General features: G+C 29.7%; 1 protein-coding gene and 1 long non-coding RNA gene across 4 annotated transcripts; one reads left to right on the plus strand and one right to left on the minus strand.

The window, feature by feature from the left end:
- Positions 1 to 2,023: 2,023 nt before the first annotated feature.
- On the minus strand, positions 2,024 to 3,211 carry LOC148938246 (uncharacterized). The gene is made up of 2 exons (XR_016139565.1): positions 2,417 to 3,211; positions 2,024 to 2,263 (listed from the first exon to the last, which is right to left on the minus strand). It is a non-coding gene; the product is annotated as an uncharacterized LOC148938246 (long non-coding RNA).
- Positions 3,212 to 4,499: 1,288 nt separating this feature from the next.
- LOC105423137 (uncharacterized) lies at positions 4,500 to 17,195 on the plus strand. 3 transcript variants are annotated; one of them, XM_089071971.1, is made up of 10 exons: positions 4,500 to 4,763; positions 7,171 to 8,528; positions 9,101 to 9,300; positions 9,767 to 9,905; positions 10,086 to 10,307; positions 10,563 to 10,664; positions 14,207 to 16,172; positions 16,247 to 16,442; positions 16,533 to 16,707; positions 16,989 to 17,195. In XM_089071971.1, the coding sequence occupies exons 2-10, from the start codon at positions 7,191 to 7,193 to the stop codon at positions 17,058 to 17,060; spliced, it is 4,410 nt and encodes a 1,469-aa protein (XP_088928097.1). In that variant the 5' UTR covers positions 4,500 to 4,763; positions 7,171 to 7,190; the 3' UTR covers positions 17,061 to 17,195. The 3 variants fall into 3 exon arrangements, with proteins under 3 accessions (XP_088928097.1, XP_088928091.1, XP_088928101.1); XM_089071965.1 differs by lacking the exons at positions 14,207 to 16,172; positions 16,247 to 16,442; positions 16,533 to 16,707; positions 16,989 to 17,195 and having other exon boundaries at positions 4,502 to 4,763; positions 10,563 to 13,719; XM_089071975.1 differs by lacking the exons at positions 4,500 to 4,763; positions 7,171 to 8,528; positions 14,207 to 16,172; ... (1 more) ...; positions 16,533 to 16,707; positions 16,989 to 17,195 and adding an exon at positions 8,647 to 8,782 and having other exon boundaries at positions 10,563 to 13,719.
- The last annotated feature ends 20 nt before the right edge of the window (positions 17,196 to 17,215 follow it).

Here is a 17,215-nt window from a genome sequence, read left to right on the forward strand (position 1 = left end):
CTCAATCGTGCAGCCAACGTGTAAATATTGACTGTGCGATTGAAAAAGCAGCATTCCGATCGCGCTTAATATGAGATAAGGCGCATGGGGAATATCGATTACTCGCTGTATAAATATTTTTTAGATTTATCACATGTACATACCTACGGTGATCAATTACATATGTATCACGCAGATACATATAAGAAAATCATGAGAATCTCTACATTCTATCTAAATCATATCCAACTGATATAAAAAAATGTTGTATTCAATTTTTATATAAAATAAATAATTATACATTTTATCTTACTTAAAAAAAATGTATAGATGCTGTCTGAAAATCTGCTCGATCAATTTCGAAAATAATCCAAGTATGATAATCCAATAATCCAATACATGATAAGGTAAGATAATCAAATGGAAAGATATTCTTGTTTTCAATAGTAATAATAGATATATAACAGAGCAGATAAGAAAATTTAAAGTAATATAAGTTTGTGACTTTTGTATTCTTTTTTTCGATTTATGTATTTTCATTTTCGTTTTGTCTCATTTTCTGATATTTTTAACTTCAATAAGAATAATTAATACTCATTGCAAATATGACAATTGTATAAATATAATTGTTTAATTGTATAAATAATGTAATAAATATGAATAGTCCTAAAATGTAATACATATGGCAATACATATTATTATATTATTTATAATATTTTCAAAATTTTTAATTATGTAATATATGTTACACAAGTACATATGTCTGGATTTACGTGTAATGTGTATGTGTGTGTGTGTGTGTGTGTGTGTGTGTGTGTGTGTGTGTGTGTGTGTGTGTGTGTCTGCTGAAGTAACAGCTGAAAGTAATTAGTTAATACAAGATTAATAATTCAAAACTTCCCGAAACTCTTATCTAAGTAAGTATGCAAAATAAGTATGCAAATAAATAAATAAGTATACAAATAAATAAGTATATAAATGGAAAGACGAAAGAGCATTTCGAGTATAAAACATTGAATCATTAATTTTGAAATTCACAAACATTTTCAAAATATTGAATTATTTTAAATCTAATATTTGCTTAATATCTTCTTATCTATTCTTTTTATCGATTTTACTTTTAGTTATTTCATCTTAATGTGATATATTATATAGTCATATCTAATTAATATAGCATACATCATTTTCATCACATTTAAGCAAATGTAATTCATTTGTGATTATAAAAAATCTGAATTCTAAATTCAGACCAGTAAAGATCGGAGTAACGAAGCTGATGTAGATAAGAAATATATCTTGATAAAGACAGTTTCCTCCAATTAAATGTTACGAATGTTGCGTAAGTGCTAAGTAAGTAAGTTGCGAGGACGTGAGATGAACATTAAAGAAACAAATACGAGCTTTGTCACGAATATATTATGAAATTTAAGAAATGCAATTGCAAGAAACTATATATATTAATGATCTAATAAGAAATAATAATGTTAAAAACTATTTATAAATTTAATCTTCTATAAAATAACGTTTATGTAATATAAACATATAATAAAGATAGTTCTATTTTCTTTTGTTATATCTCGAAATTATTTACTTTGTATCATGTAACATTTATTGTCACATTTTATAATAAAATTGCTTGTTTTATACTTATATCTATTTGATTAATTGTATGTATTTAATTTTGTATAAGTAATTCTTTATGTAAAAAAAGTTTCGAAATTATGTTACTAAATTTATGTAATTAAAGTTAGAAGCTGTTTCTAAACATATATTTTAATTATTGCAATCAGTGAAATCATCAATCGTGAAAGTAAACTCCTAAAATATTTGAAAACTTAGAAATTCTATTATGAAAAAAATTACAGTTTATATATTTTTATATATAACAATTATATAAATAATTTTTTTAATTTTATGCTATATAAAATAAAATTATTTATTTAATGAAAAACCAAGTATTGAAATATAAAATAAATTTTTCTATTAATTAAGGCAATTATATTATTCCATATTATATTCCAGAAAATTCGGAAAACAGAATCCATTGAATCCAAAAATATTTTATTGAACAAATATATTCAATATACAAACATATACTTGAAGAGTTTGTGAAATCAATACAAAAGAAGCCCAACCGTAAAATATCTACGATGAAGCCTCGCATAAACCGCTTGAGCCGCTCTACTCAAGTTTTTCCTTGACGTTTGATTCTTAGATATAGAATGTTCAATAAGCAAATTGCCCATAAAGAAATAGACATCGATGTTAAAAATTCCATAATGTTCTAAAAGAGTTACTTTTTTATTATATTGTGATATTATCCGAGAATTTAAAAAAACGATAATGTCAATTTTTTATGGTTTAAAGCTACCATTCTTATTGTAGACTACTCTTATACTATTATATATATTCTTATTATTATATTGTATACTCTTACTATTCTTATCATAGACATCGTTTAATAGATCACATTTCATGAAATTATCTGACATCATCATTGTTCTTCATATCCATTATAATATATTTCATTACCGACCGAAGCTGGAAATTCGCATAATCACGCATAACTATTAAAATTTTGAGCACAATTAACCTATAATGTAACATTAATTTATTAATTTATTATTCTGATATTTGTTAGACAAATATATTTACAACTTGCTTATATTTAATTTTATTTAAAACTGCATTTTTGTAATTATATATCTATACTTGATTATCCATAAAAATGATAACTATATAAAAAATATATAATTTTGCAACAATACATACGATATTATAAGAGTATAAGTATGCAAACTTATTTATGTATTTATATCATAACTATATATATAATCATAAATTAAATAATTTATTATTAAAATGTTTTACAATAATTGAGAATTGTCAATATAATAATTATTAATTATATAATATAAGATAATCATAGCTTTATATTAATACTTAATAATTATTATATTGACAATTCTCAATTATTGGCAAAACCCTCAGCAAAAGAACGAACAGAATGAACGAGTTTTCTTTTGGTTCTTAAAAGAGTTTATGAACTCATCAATCAAAAAAATATTTCGAAATATTGGGTCTGTTCTTTTTAATTGAACTGTCTGCACCAGTTCAGAGGTTAGGTTAACTTCTTTCAGAGTTTATCTTTCTTCTTCCAGTGTAAGAAAGAAAGATAAACGGTGAACTAGTACAACCAGTTTAGCCAAAAAAAGAAAAAAACAGGTCTATTTGTGCACTTTAAGTCACGTCAAAGTTGACGTGGAATAAGTCCCGGTCTACAATAGGTAATTTAAGCCTTAAGCCATAAGAAATGGACGAATCATAATCAAAGAATAGGAGAATAATCAACTATGATTGGTCAATTTCTTATTACTTAAGCTTAAATCACTATATTGTAGATCGGAACTGATGAAACTTGAATGGTTACTTTTGATGTGACTTATTTTGACTCTAAAAACGAGCGAGTTGGAAAATGTCGAATTTTCAGTGTGCCTTTGCTAGTTCGCTGTTTATCGAAAAATTGATGGAGAGGAGGTAAAAGTTAGCTTTTCTTCGTTCCATAAAAAGGAAGAAGGCGATAGCTTTTCAATGCTGCTTTGCAGATGGAGTAGGGGTAAAAGCTATCTTTGCTTCGCTGCATGAAATTGAATCTTAAAGCTTTTTGTTCATGATGCTAGAAATCGATCCAAAATCTCGGACGAACAAAGAATTGATCTGAAAGAAGAATTGCACCTGAACAATTCAACTATTTGATCAATATTATTGGTCAATTTTTTTCCATCCGAGTTTTCAAACCGATTTCTAACAGTGTAGCGGCTTAAGCCCAGTTGCACCAATATTATTTGGGCTTTAAGCGAGATTTAATATACGTGACACATATTATATATTAAATACCACTTAAAATTCAAAATAATATTGGTGTAATCGAGCTTTATATACCCCACTGGAATGGTGTTCCGATATACACTGACAGTCAGACTAAAAATTTATAATTTACATGACGTATGCTATAGATTTTTTAGTGTTGGTAGCGTATTTAAGGGGGTCAATCATATAACTTTACGAAATTTCACTTTTCATTTTTCACTTTTTATTTTTCATTTTTCACACCTTGACATTTCACGTGAAACTTTTCACGTGAAGCGATTATGTATGTAGCTTGGATGCGTAGAAAGTAAAATCATGAAACATAGTTTCATAAGTTTTATAGCTAATGAAAATTATTTTATTGGTACAGTATTATATACATCTTTTAATAATCAATTGTATATGTACTACGTACACTTAATCCTAACGTAGCCCTAATCTTTTCTAATTCCGAAGCATATTTATTAATTCCCTAGATTTTCGCCTTTCCGTCACCAAGGTACATGGCGAAAAAGTTCACGTGAAACTTTTCACTTTTCACGTTTCCGCCCTAGGGGAACAGTGTTACATGATCGACTTCCAGAACACAACTTGGATTTCTTTGGCGTTACAATGCGCATGCGCAAACTTCCTCATCTAATAACACTAGCTTTTTGCTTTTTTTAGAGTCAATTTAAAACAAGATTTCGTACTTTTACGTGCAATTCTATTTTATTTCTCTCTCTCTCTCTCTCATTTTCGGTGAGATGGGAACGTATTTCTCTTGAAGAAAAAATGAACTTAGTTAAAATTTAGGCTGAGCGCCACTTCATTTTTCAAATAAGCGTACGCCATAGCGAATGTTATGTTCCACGCTGCACGTTCAACCAGTGAGGAATTGTTCTCAGGATTTTCACAAGAGTGAGATTTATCAGGTAGGATAAAATAAATTAAACCTCAGAGAAAATAACAAACATTTTTTCTCTACATTGAAAATCGAGAGTTCTTTATTTCCAGAAATACATATCCGACTTATCTCCGGTTTATCTAACCTATTTCTTTTTTGTGCATAATATTACTGAATTTGCATCTAATCCATGTCTGGTTCTCGAGGTTTGGTGTTTATTTTAAAATGCCTAAAACAATTATAAAAAATGTACCTGATTTTTCATTTCTGCGTGCGAGTTATGGTGATGCTGAATCTAACTCTGTATCTCTTTGTACAGTGCTTTGTATTCTTGAGATATTTTTTCATACTGTTGAAAAAGATACGAGAAAATATTTTCTTGAGCTTTTGTTATTTTCTTCAATGAAGGTTTTTTTTTAATCTTTAATACACTTTTACTCTTTGAAATTAATTATCTTTCTGTTTTTTTTTTTTTTAATTGTTAATCCCATCATCCCATTCACAGAATTTCTTCAAATGAATGTTCTGAATTTATATAATCTTTAAGTCTTTCTAGATTTTATTTTACATGAAAAATATTTTAATAATGTAATTATAATTTAACATTATTTTAATTTCATTATTACATATATAAATATTTATATTTACATCTATCTGTTTATGCTAAAACATTTTTTATGAACATCAGATTTTTTAATTGACATTTAATATATTTTCTTGTTTAATTCTTTATATATATATATATATATATATATATATATATATATATAAAATTTTCATATGCATATGTTATAATACGTGCCATACGTAATTTCAATATGCACATGTCTAACACATGCCATACATAACCTGTCATTTACTTTTGCCTAAACTCCATTTTTTCTTAGGACATTCAGCAAAAATTTTTGAAAGCGTCCACTTATTGCTTTCTCTCAAAATATAAAGCCTCCACTTATTGCTTTCTCTCAAAATATAAAGCCTCCTTTTATTAAAAAAAGGGTCAGAAGAAAGTATGTAGAAAAGTTAGTTTATCTCTTTTCTTTTTTTTACATTTCTTTTTTACATTTTACATTTCTTACTCGATTGAGGGGATTGTTTAACATGGCTTCTGATGATATATTTTCAAGATTACAAACTAAATGTCCAGAATTTCTGATCTATAAATTCTAGTTTTGAAAACTTTGATATGGCAACCCTAATCATACAACGTGTCATAAATATATAATAAATTCTTCAATTATTTTTTTGTAATACATACAAAGTTATATTTAAAGTATATAATGATATTATTTTGAAATTTTAATATGAATTTAACATGGATTATTCAAAATCTAATAACAAAGTATTGATTAAAATCTAATATAAAATTTGATTAGTGGATAGTGCTGCACTAGAAGCAATTATTTAAATGCAAATGCATAAATATTTTAAATGATAAGATATGCAATAATGATGTCATATTATTCAGCAAAATATACATTATCTATTCGTTCATTATCAAAGTGTTTATGTTATAACATTGTAATTGGATAGTTTATACAAAACAACTTTAGTATACATTGATCTAGTACAAGTAATTGAATTGTTTATTTTGTTGTTTAAGACTAACGCCAGGTTTGAGACAATTTTTTAATGTAAGATTAAATTAGATTAGATTGGATATCATATTATTCCTAGAGTATTAAGTTGGATACATAATAGTAAGTTGTTTGCAACAACAAGTTTGTTAAAATTCGATTCTCCTGTGGTGCGACATGGGTTGTGTGACGTCAGAAGCAAGAAATGACGTGTAAACAATTTCTTGCGTTATATAGCTTTATTTTGTACTTTTCGCTTAAAAACATAATATTTTCATATTCTTAAAACTTCTACAAAATACCAGAAAGTAAAATATCTGTCAGCTATCAGAATTAAATCTAGTGATCTACTGATTTCTGAGCTGAGTAATGTACATTATTTCAAACATTACATTACATTTTTACATGATTTATTGAACAGATATCTTTTTGGTATTTTTTAGGTAAGTTTTAAGAATATGAAAATATGTTTTTAGGAGAAAAGTACAAAATAAATACAACGGAAAAAATTTTTTGCATGTCATTTCTCGCTTCTGATGTCATAATTTAATATGGCTGCAGCAAGAGAGCCGAGCCTTAAGCTTAAAGACTAGTTACTTGTTATGATATGTAGGTAGATCATAAAATAATTTACTATTATGTAAATAATTTCACAGAATCATTCAGCTAAGAAACAATATTTGCTGTTTTTTATAATTTTATAATTTTTTTTCTAAATAATAATATACTAATGTTCTTTCTAGATCTCCAAATTTTAAAAATTTTATCAAATGTAATATCTTTTTTTTTTTTTCAAGTTTCGTGTTTGTGTATTAATTCTTGATTATAAATGATAATAAAATTTTCTTTTACATAAAGGACTGAAAAAAGATTTCAAGATGTCGAGAAATCAGGAAAAACTTGACGAACTTCGCAAAATTCTTCTGTCATTGCTGGTCGCCCGACAAGAGCTCACACCTATAACCCTCCTTGAGAGGGACTATTATAAGGAGGAACAGACACGTATACCATATCGTCAATTCGGTTTCCCCGATCTCTTAAGCTTTCTTCAAAGTATGCCAGAGTACTTCATTATTGAGCAGAATAATGGTCTTCATTATGTACGCCCTATTGCATCGGACAAAAGTAAGCACGTGAGTTCGCTGGTAGCCCGCCAAAAGAATAATACGAAATCGAGATTCCTACGTCGCCCTCCACACATGAGGTCTCAGCGAATCAAAATTGGAGCCGACAAGCTGTTTAATCTTATACAGCATGTCAGAAGCAATCCCAATGGTGTAAGCATGCAGGATGCTCTGAATTATGTATGTGGACTAGTGCCACACATCAACATTTCTCCATTCGAATTACGGGAACAACTGCGCGAAGTATCACATTTATTGTACTTAGATAGTAACATGATCTATCCGGTGTGGAATAATGATATTTTACCAAATACAACTCATAATACAGCCCATCGACAACCTTCGATGCAACAATCTTCCATGTCAGAGCCACGGAACCAATCAAGGACACAAAGTGAATCAAGATCGTCTTCGATACATACATATGCTGCCGGACAAGAGGATTCCGATTGGATAGAAGATTTTAGTGATGAGGGCGATTTTATACCAGCTAATTGTATAAACAATACCAGCAATTGCCAAAGGCGTCCAACGACGAGTGAACAACTTGCAGCGAATCTTGCGCAATATTCGAAGCACGAACAAACCAATACACTCACCAATAAGACCAATGACAATAACAATAATGATAACATGGAAATTAATGTAGACGAATACTTTGCTTTGATGAATAGCAAAGACAACGCAATGAATATTAATAAAATTAATACTACTGAACACTTATCCCAAATAATAAGTGACAGAACAAAACTTCGATTGAAGCAACTATTGGACAAACATCCAGAGGGTATCTGGTGTGCTGAGCTACCTGACTTATATCTTCAGGAATACAAGGTGCGCCTGAATTACACCGGATTGGGTTTTGCCAGTGTGCGCGAGTTTACATCTCATCTACCGCAAATTTTCTACATGGCACAGGGCGACAAAACGGCTGACTTTATATTATATAGTGCAGATAAGAAACTGACGGAGCCACGAATATCACAGATGGAGCCTACTGAAATTTTACAAGCTTCGAATAAGAAATATGATGAGCATAGTACAATGCAATACGTTAATGATGACGACAAGGCACCGATCCCGTCAGATGTTGTACGTAATAAGTTATTCTCTGGCGTTTTATTGCTACTTTTTATTTGAAATGAACTATAAAACTTACCGGCACAATATACATTACACACATATTAATATACATTACACACACGCGTGCATACTCCCCCCCCACACCCACCCACACACACACACACACACACACACACACACATTTTTCTCCTGGTTTATATTAAATGTATCTAATAGTGCTAAACATATTAATGAATATTGTCAAAATTTATAAAAATTTCGAGGTAAACTTAACCTTAATTTCAATCATAAATGGAAAGAAATCTTGTGTGTTATATACTTAAGTACAAAGAAAAATTTACGAAAACGAATAACGATAGTTTTTATATTAAGATGTAAGAATAAGTAAAGAATAAATTTTTATATCTTTTCTTTACAATATTTTCTTTATCTAATTGTTTTAATAATTATTTCTCTTATTACTCATTTTTCTGTTTACATTTTTCTGTTATAATGGACTCATTAATTTATAGAATATTTAAGATGCAATATAATAATTTAATGATTATGATTATTTTATATTTTTTTCTTAAATTTTGCAGTCGTCTACTATTACCAAAAGATTCGCGCCTAATGATGTAATGAATTACGACGATGATGTAGGAAAAATATCGGTGACTGAGTTACAAAATAGCAAAACTTACTTAGAGATATACATTAGTGAAGTGTTCCACCCGTGCTTTTTCTGGATTCATCTTCGAGAAAACAAAAAACGTTTTGATAGATTGATGATTGAGCTATGGTAAGCTTTTATGCAAAATATCTTAATAAGGATTCTACTGAATCATCACGATCACTTGGATTAATGATATTAGAAGCAAGAAAACTCGTAATAGAAATTTTGGCAAAGTACTTAAATATTTGCAATGAACATATTTGTAAAATATATTGAATATGTTCTTGTTTATAATAATTAATATGTTAATAATTAAGTTAATAATTAATAAGTAATCATGTCTAGCGCTTTTGATTAGGCACAATTTAATTTTAAATATATAATTATTTATTAATTAAAGTAAAAGATGAGATTTTTAGATTTTATAATCCTTTTTTTATTAATTATAAGTTTGTAATTGTTTTATTGAAAAATATTTTTATCTTAATATACTGTGCGATAATCTTTTACTTTTGATGTCAACAATCCAGATTAAACTAGCAGAAATCTTAATAATGATCATAAAATTTGAGTCGAAGTTGTTTGTTTTCAGTGAATTCTATGACCATAATAAAGATACGTATACCATTGCAAAGATTGCCTTGAAAAAAGGTTTGAATTGTGCATGCCTATATTCGAATAAATGGCATCGAGGAGTCATTAAAAATGTGAAAGCAGATTTCAAAGTAACGGTTAGTACAAATTTATGAACTACAATAAAATATTGAGTAATAAAACAATGAATTTACGATAAGACATTAATTTTATTAATTTTTAATACATTATTAATAATTGAAATAATTGAAATAATTAATAGTTGAAATAATTACGTTATTATGTAATATGAAATAATTAAATATTTTTCAAAACAGATATTTTTCTACGATTATGGTACTTTGAAGACATATGCGCCAGAAGAAATATATTATTTGCACAAAAGATTTTCCTACTTACCTGCCCAAGCAATACCTTGCGGCTTATATAATGTTAAACCATGTGTTGGTGATCGTTGGAAGAGGAGCGTAATTGAGCAATTCATTGACAAAGTCAATGATACACTTCTAGCTGCAACTATAATTTCTATTGATCCTATGGTGAGATTATTTTTTTATTTTTGAAAGTTAAAACATCAAAATGTTTCCATTCTTTATTGTAAATTACTTGTTTTATGATAATTGGTATTATGTTTTGTTGTGTTTATAATTTTTTATTTTAAGTTTGTACATGAAGAAATTGAAAAAATTACATTTTACTTTTAAGTCTATAATATTATAAGTCTATATTAATTATTTAACTTATTAACAGTATAAAATTGTAAAAGTTATTTATCTGATTGTTTATTTCGACAGTATAATTCCATGATGATCATTCTAACCGATACAAGCGAAGATGAGGATGTAGAAATAAACCAATGGTTAGTGAATGAGAGACTAGCGCAAGTTGGTAAAATGGTGCGTATGTATGACTTGATATATTACTTGACATCCGATAATATTACTGATCACTCTAAATTTTGTGAGACACTCTATGCGGAAATCACGTGCGATGAAAATGAACCGCGACACTGTATAGATCAATCGGCATCGTATGATGAAAAAATGCATAGATTATCCGGTGTAAAAACCGAAGATACGAAGAAAACTGTCAAATCCTTACATAACGTCCCAGCCAAGAAAAGAGCGCTCTTGCAGATGTTACGAAGTAAATCATCGAATGCTGAATCTTCATGTATCAAATCTTCCGCTACTCTTAATGTTAAATTATCGGATGCTAAATTATATTCAAATAACCAATCGCAAAATGAAAAATCAGAGACACCTAAAGAATCAATTTCGTTAGAAAAATTACAAACATTAAGTTTCCATCAAAAATCCAATTCTAATCCAAGCGCTAATTCTAATCTAATATTCAAAAAAGATAGAAATAACGAAGATGACATAAAACAAACTGATTCAAACAGGAAGATAGAGTCACAGGATAATAATGATTACAACAAAGACTACAATTGTTATGGATACATGAACTTTCGTACGAGAGATTCCGATGACGAAAATGATGAAAATGATTTTGGAACGTTTAGAAGTTTATATGGCGGACGTGGTTTGATGGAGCCTTTTGATTGGTCGATAATAAAAAATGAGCATCTTCCTCACAAAAAATCTGCATTGCCTAATAACGTAGATGCGTCAATTAAAGGAGATAAGAACGATGTAATAGAAGATAAGTCAGAATTGTGTAATCAGAAGGATGAGATACCTGGTAAAGAATTTTTCCTGCATATGACTCGTATGGAGATGGAACATTTTTTACCTGAGAATAATATTAAAGATGATGCTGGAAAAATGATTGAGGTTATGGAAACGTTGAAAAATCAAATAGTACCCAATGATACTTTCACAATAATGTTTACATCGAACATAATCAAAAAGTTGAAGATGTGTAATAATATTCAGTCTAGTGACGCGTTGAATTCCAGCGCGAATATTGTTGAACTCAATAACCTAACTTCTTCCAAGGGAATAGATCAGAAAATAGACGGAAATAAAGTTTGTGAAACAAAAACTCATCAACAAATAGAAAATGGAAATTTCAATATGAATTTTAATGCAGATTCCAATACAAATTCTAATGTAGATTCTGATGCAAATTCTAATACAGATTTTAGTATAGGTTCCAATACAAATGGATTAGAGTTAGTTTCTTCTGATATGCCTAATGATAAAAATAACATAAATGGAGAAATGTCGGAACGTAATACAAATAATGCTCTTGGATTTAATGCAAATAACAAAATACATCCTAGTTATAATACTCTACTGGATAAAATAAAACAAAGACGAATGGATACAACAAATAATTTAAACAAGAGAGAATCTCCCAACAATGTACAAATTCAATCATCGTTCCATAATTGCAGCAATACCACCACTTCATCAAGCAGCCAACAATCTAAAGCATTAAACATAGATACTCGCATTAACTTACATAAATTAATTAAGGAACTTGAGTCAATGTCCAAGGCATTGCTTAAAAGTGTACCGTTAAATGAATCACACAGTGATTTCAATAGACAAACTCTTTCGTCTTCAGAAATGAATTCCGTCGCTTTTTTTAACAATGATAACATAAAGTGTCGGTCGAATCAGTCCTCGAAAACTTACCCTGTTCCTTCTTCTGACAGTGATGATAGAAAGGAACATCAGTCATTGAGTCAGCCTGTAGAAATTGATTCTACTATGTTGCCCTGTAATCATACGATTAATATAGATGATTCGAAACTGAATGACACAGATCAGACATTAAGCGTTTCAGAAATAGTACAAAAGATGATGAAAATTGTACAAAATATAGCAAATAATACTGAATTGGATTCCGATGATCTGAGTTCTTATCAAGAGAGTATTAAAAATAATACAAGTGATGAAAGTAATAGAGACGACAAATCAGTTAAATCAGTAGATAGCTATAATCTAAGTTCTAACCAAGAGAGCAAAGATGACAGAAGTAATGAAAATAAGAGAGACGACAATTCAATTAAATCGATGGATAACGATGATTTAAGTTTTAATTTAGAAAACATCGAAAATGATAAAAGTGACGAATTTAATTCGAGTGACGAAAGTAAAGAAGATGACAAATTAGTTAAATCGGTGAATAATGATAATCTGAGTTTTAACCAAGAGAGCATAAAAAATGACAAAAGTGACGAAAATAAGAGGGACAACAAATCAATTAAATCAGTAGATCTGAACAACGATCTGAATTATAATCAAGAGAGTATCCAAATTAATAAAAGTAACGAAAATAAGGAAGATGACAGATTGATTAATTCGATGGATAGTGATGATTGGAGTTGTAATCAAGAGAGCGTCAAAAATGGCAAAAGTGACGAAAGTAAGAACGACAGATCGGTTAGTTCGATGGATAGTGATGATTTGAGTTTTACCGAAAAGAATATAAAAAATGACAAAAGTAAAGGGGACAAAAAATCGGTTAAATTGGTTAAATCTGATTGTCTATTTGAAACAAATGAATCGACGAATGACACAAACATGACTGAAGTAATATATACACCGGTTTACAATGACTGTGACATAGACTCTGATGATAATATAAAGCTTGATAATTGTGACATAGACTCTGATGATAGCACAGAGTTTAATTACAGCAGATGGGATAGTTATGCATCTGAAAAAGACATTCAATTATTTAATTCTTTTTACAACGCTCGTAACACCGCGCAGACATTACAAATGTGAAATTTATAAGTGAAATTTTGGATAAATTTGAATAAATTTTGACAAATTCGAAAATTTAAAGCTACGTTACAAGAAGAAGTTTTGCGTGATAGATTGTAAATAACGATAAAATCTCTTTCTTTACTTAAAAAGAATGTGTTTGTGCGACTTCATATTATAATAGAATTATTATTAAACAATATATATATATATATATAATTGTATAATTGTTATAATGTAATTATACAATAAATAATAATAGCCATTACATTTTTGAGTTCTTCTTTGAAATCATAACATTGAAATTATAATAATTATAATGATATTTTCTCGTCTCTCAAATTGCAACCAATATATTTTTTCTCTATAATCATGTAACATATTCATAAGATATCAATTTAATTTTAGTTCTGGGAAAAATTTGAATCTTTATGTTATATATGTGGTGCTTATTTACTGTGGTGCTTATTACGAATATTGTTCTAAATTATCGTTATGATGAAGAAATTGGAATGTGTGTGTGTGCGTGTGCGCGCGCGCGCGCGTGTATGTGTGTGTATAATTATTATATTAATCAACATAAAAACGCTACAATCTCATAAAGTTATAATTTTTCCCGAATTCTCTTCTTTCTTATCAAACATTATTTCAGAAATCGATTGACATTTGAACATCCATTGTCAGTTTTTAAAAATCAAAATTTCATATGTATCACTTTATCTGATTTTTTTCCCCCTTTTGCTTTCGTAACTCAGGCTGATGCCGTTGACATGGCGAGCATAATGAAGTATGTGGTAAACAATTTCAATCAATTACCGACGTATTGCTTTGCGGAGGAGAACCTGATGCCCGACAACTGCTGCAAAGCAACATCGATAGCAGAAACGCACGAAGTTCCTTTCACATCGCCCGGATCGACGACTCATGTATATTGCGATAGTCGCCAGCAGCAGTCAGTGAAGCCACCGCCAGGTTTTGCACCTCTCGGCGAACAGCGCGCCGAGAGTGTGCCGAGAGTATATCCACCTAACGTATCAACAAGGAGCTTCCACAACGACAATTCTTTTGCAAACGTGTCAAATATGAAGACATCGACTGTGGAAGCGACAAATCCATTCTTGACAGATCAACAATTTATTCCTAACGATATCGCCAAACAGATATTTATATCAGTTTGGAATGAGAATATGAAATTGCAGATTAAACTGGTCGACGTATTCTATAATTTGTCGCGTATGCCTCTCACTAAGAGTTTATTCAATGATCATATAACGATCCAATTTCAGTTAAATAAGGTGTTGAAAGTTTTCGAGAAAATGATAGAAGTTTCACAAGACAATGATCGTTCTAATATCGTGAAAACGCCTTCGACGTCCGCGAATGTCGCGAATGAAATGCCATTAAATGATATTAGTATGGCGCAGAAGGCATTGTTTAATTTAAACAATGAAACTGCGAATCAAAATATTACAAACACTTTTCTTACGTCGAATCCGTTTGGATCTATGAACGGTGGTGATAAACTGCAGAATCATGCCACGTTTTCCACCTGCGGCTTGGATGATTTCGCTTTTAAAACTAACTGGAGCCAACACAACGAGCATAATTCGCATGTACAAATGCCTTCCTTAGCAACTGAAACTCTATTATCTTCGATGTACACTAATCATATACCGTCAGCCAATACCTTTCTTCCAAACGTCAATCAGCCCGGCGAAAATGTACTCTCGATGAAACCGGTATCTCCAGCGGTTCCAACGAGCACTAATATTCCCAATAATTTCTCAGAAATCCTGGAAAACGTGAACACCCAATTTAGCAATATGTTTAAAAATACAAATCCCTTTAAGTCCTCATTTGATGGAATACAGACATCGGAATCACAAAATGAGCAAATTGCTCACGATACGAACATCGCATCGAATCTATCTGCTAGAAATCCGCAAGGGCATGTTGCGAAGACGGAAGCCGCGAATATTTATCCGAGAACTAATTGTTTTCCACCTGCGGAACATATCAATGTCAATAGCAGTGAAACTTACACCCCAAGAATTATTTATGAATCCGGTCCGGTAATGTATAATACGCAAAAGAAGCAAGCTGACGCAGATATAAAGCAAAGTACGTGTAGCACTGATTCCGATAACACTAAGAATGTCCCTAAGAGAGAATGTATTAAGGAATCGTTCTCGCAGCCCGCAAATGATATTACTGGTTCGCACATGCAACATGAAGGAATGATAAATCACAAGTTAACGCGAGATAACTCACAAATTGAGAATTATGCCACTCAATCATCGACCTATTACGTGCAAGATTCACAGCCGACAATAAACGGCGAATTAAATTATCAGCAAAATAGTAATACAAACAATTTGCAACCTACGTTGTTACAAGGCTTGCAAGTCGAAATCTCGGAATGTTGGGTCAATTCAGGCTTACAGAACAATGTTTCTTTATCGAATCCCAATGAAAATTCTATATATACTACACCAATTGCTTTAGCTAATCAAACTTGGAATCGTAAAAACGACAGGAAATCTGTACCTCAAGAGACGAATAGAACAATCGATTCAAATTATGTCTCAAAATTTGAAGATAATCACGATAAAAAAAAAACAATGAATGCTCATGCGAATTCCTGGTACAACATCGAAAATAGATATGTTGAATACAAGAATATGAATTACGACACCAGTACTTTCATATTTCAAAAGATTGGTATGTTATTGTAATAAACATTCAATTAATTGAAATTGCACACATGGAACTAATTACTACTAATTTCTTCACAGATACAGTTAAAGGCGTGTCATTTATATTTAACATTGAACAGGAAGGCTGGATATTGACAAACGAGTTCATAGAAGTCTTTACGAATTTCAAATTTTACTCTCACTTATTGGCTATGTTAGAAATGATGAATATAAACACTGTTTTTAAAGAGATTCAAAGATCTGAATACCCATTACAATTTTTACAACTTGATAGGTACAGTTACACAATATCTGATTACATGTTACAATTATATATAATTTCTATAAGATAATATTTTTTGTAATGAGGAATATATCTTTTCAGATATCCTCTAAATGTTCCCCGAGATTCTAAGAAGCGTATTATCTCCATTAATTTGATTTCGTTACAAACTACATTAGCGTTACTGCATAAGTTAAGGATAGTTTCGCGCGAAGAAATAGATAATGCTTTCAAAAAGAATGAATTTCGAGAAGATTCGATTTTGCCTACTTTATGGGTAAGTATTATCAATATGAAATCTTAGAACATTCGAATTTTTCAAGGATTTTAATAAAATTTTATGTAAATAATTGATTGAATTGTATGTGATTGGTTCTTGCTTTTGGATCTAACGAATCATATTTAATCGTTGTTTAGTTTAGTGAGCAAATATAATACTGGATATATTTAATAATTTGAATATTAAAATATTAACTACGAAAAACAAATATTACTTGCAAAATATATGAAAATATAGAATATTTGATTAATTTAATTTAATGTTTTCATTTGTTTTAGGTTTTAATCGTTACTTATCGGGACTTAAAACAACGAATTGACTTATGTTCAAATTATGTAAATGATATATAGATTTATGTAACTTTTACTTTAGCAAGCAAAACATTCCGTGATTTATTTCATAATTTGTCTAATTCATAGAATTCATTAATATGAATGCTATGATCTCTTTGTAAGAATACTATATAATAGTATATGTCGACAAGATATTTTTTTATTTTCTTTAT

The sequence above is a fragment of the Pogonomyrmex barbatus genome, unplaced genomic scaffold, assembly GCF_055798465.1.
Source record: "Pogonomyrmex barbatus isolate J1 unplaced genomic scaffold, ASM5579846v1 scaffold1, whole genome shotgun sequence".
NCBI classification, from domain to species: Eukaryota; Metazoa; Arthropoda; class Insecta; order Hymenoptera; family Formicidae; genus Pogonomyrmex; species Pogonomyrmex barbatus.

Bases quoted from the DNA above. Each gene is read 5' to 3' on its own strand.
- LOC105423137 (XM_089071965.1), top strand. From the start codon at position 7,191: ATGTCGAGAAATCAGGAAAAACTTGACGAACTTCGCAAAATTCTTCTG. The intron at 9,301-9,766 runs GTAAGCTTTTAT...GTTTGTTTTCAG, and splicing joins AGATTGATGATTGAGCTATG to TGAATTCTATGACCATAATA. The intron at 9,906-10,085 runs GTTAGTACAAAT...TTTTCAAAACAG, and splicing joins AAGCAGATTTCAAAGTAACG to ATATTTTTCTACGATTATGG.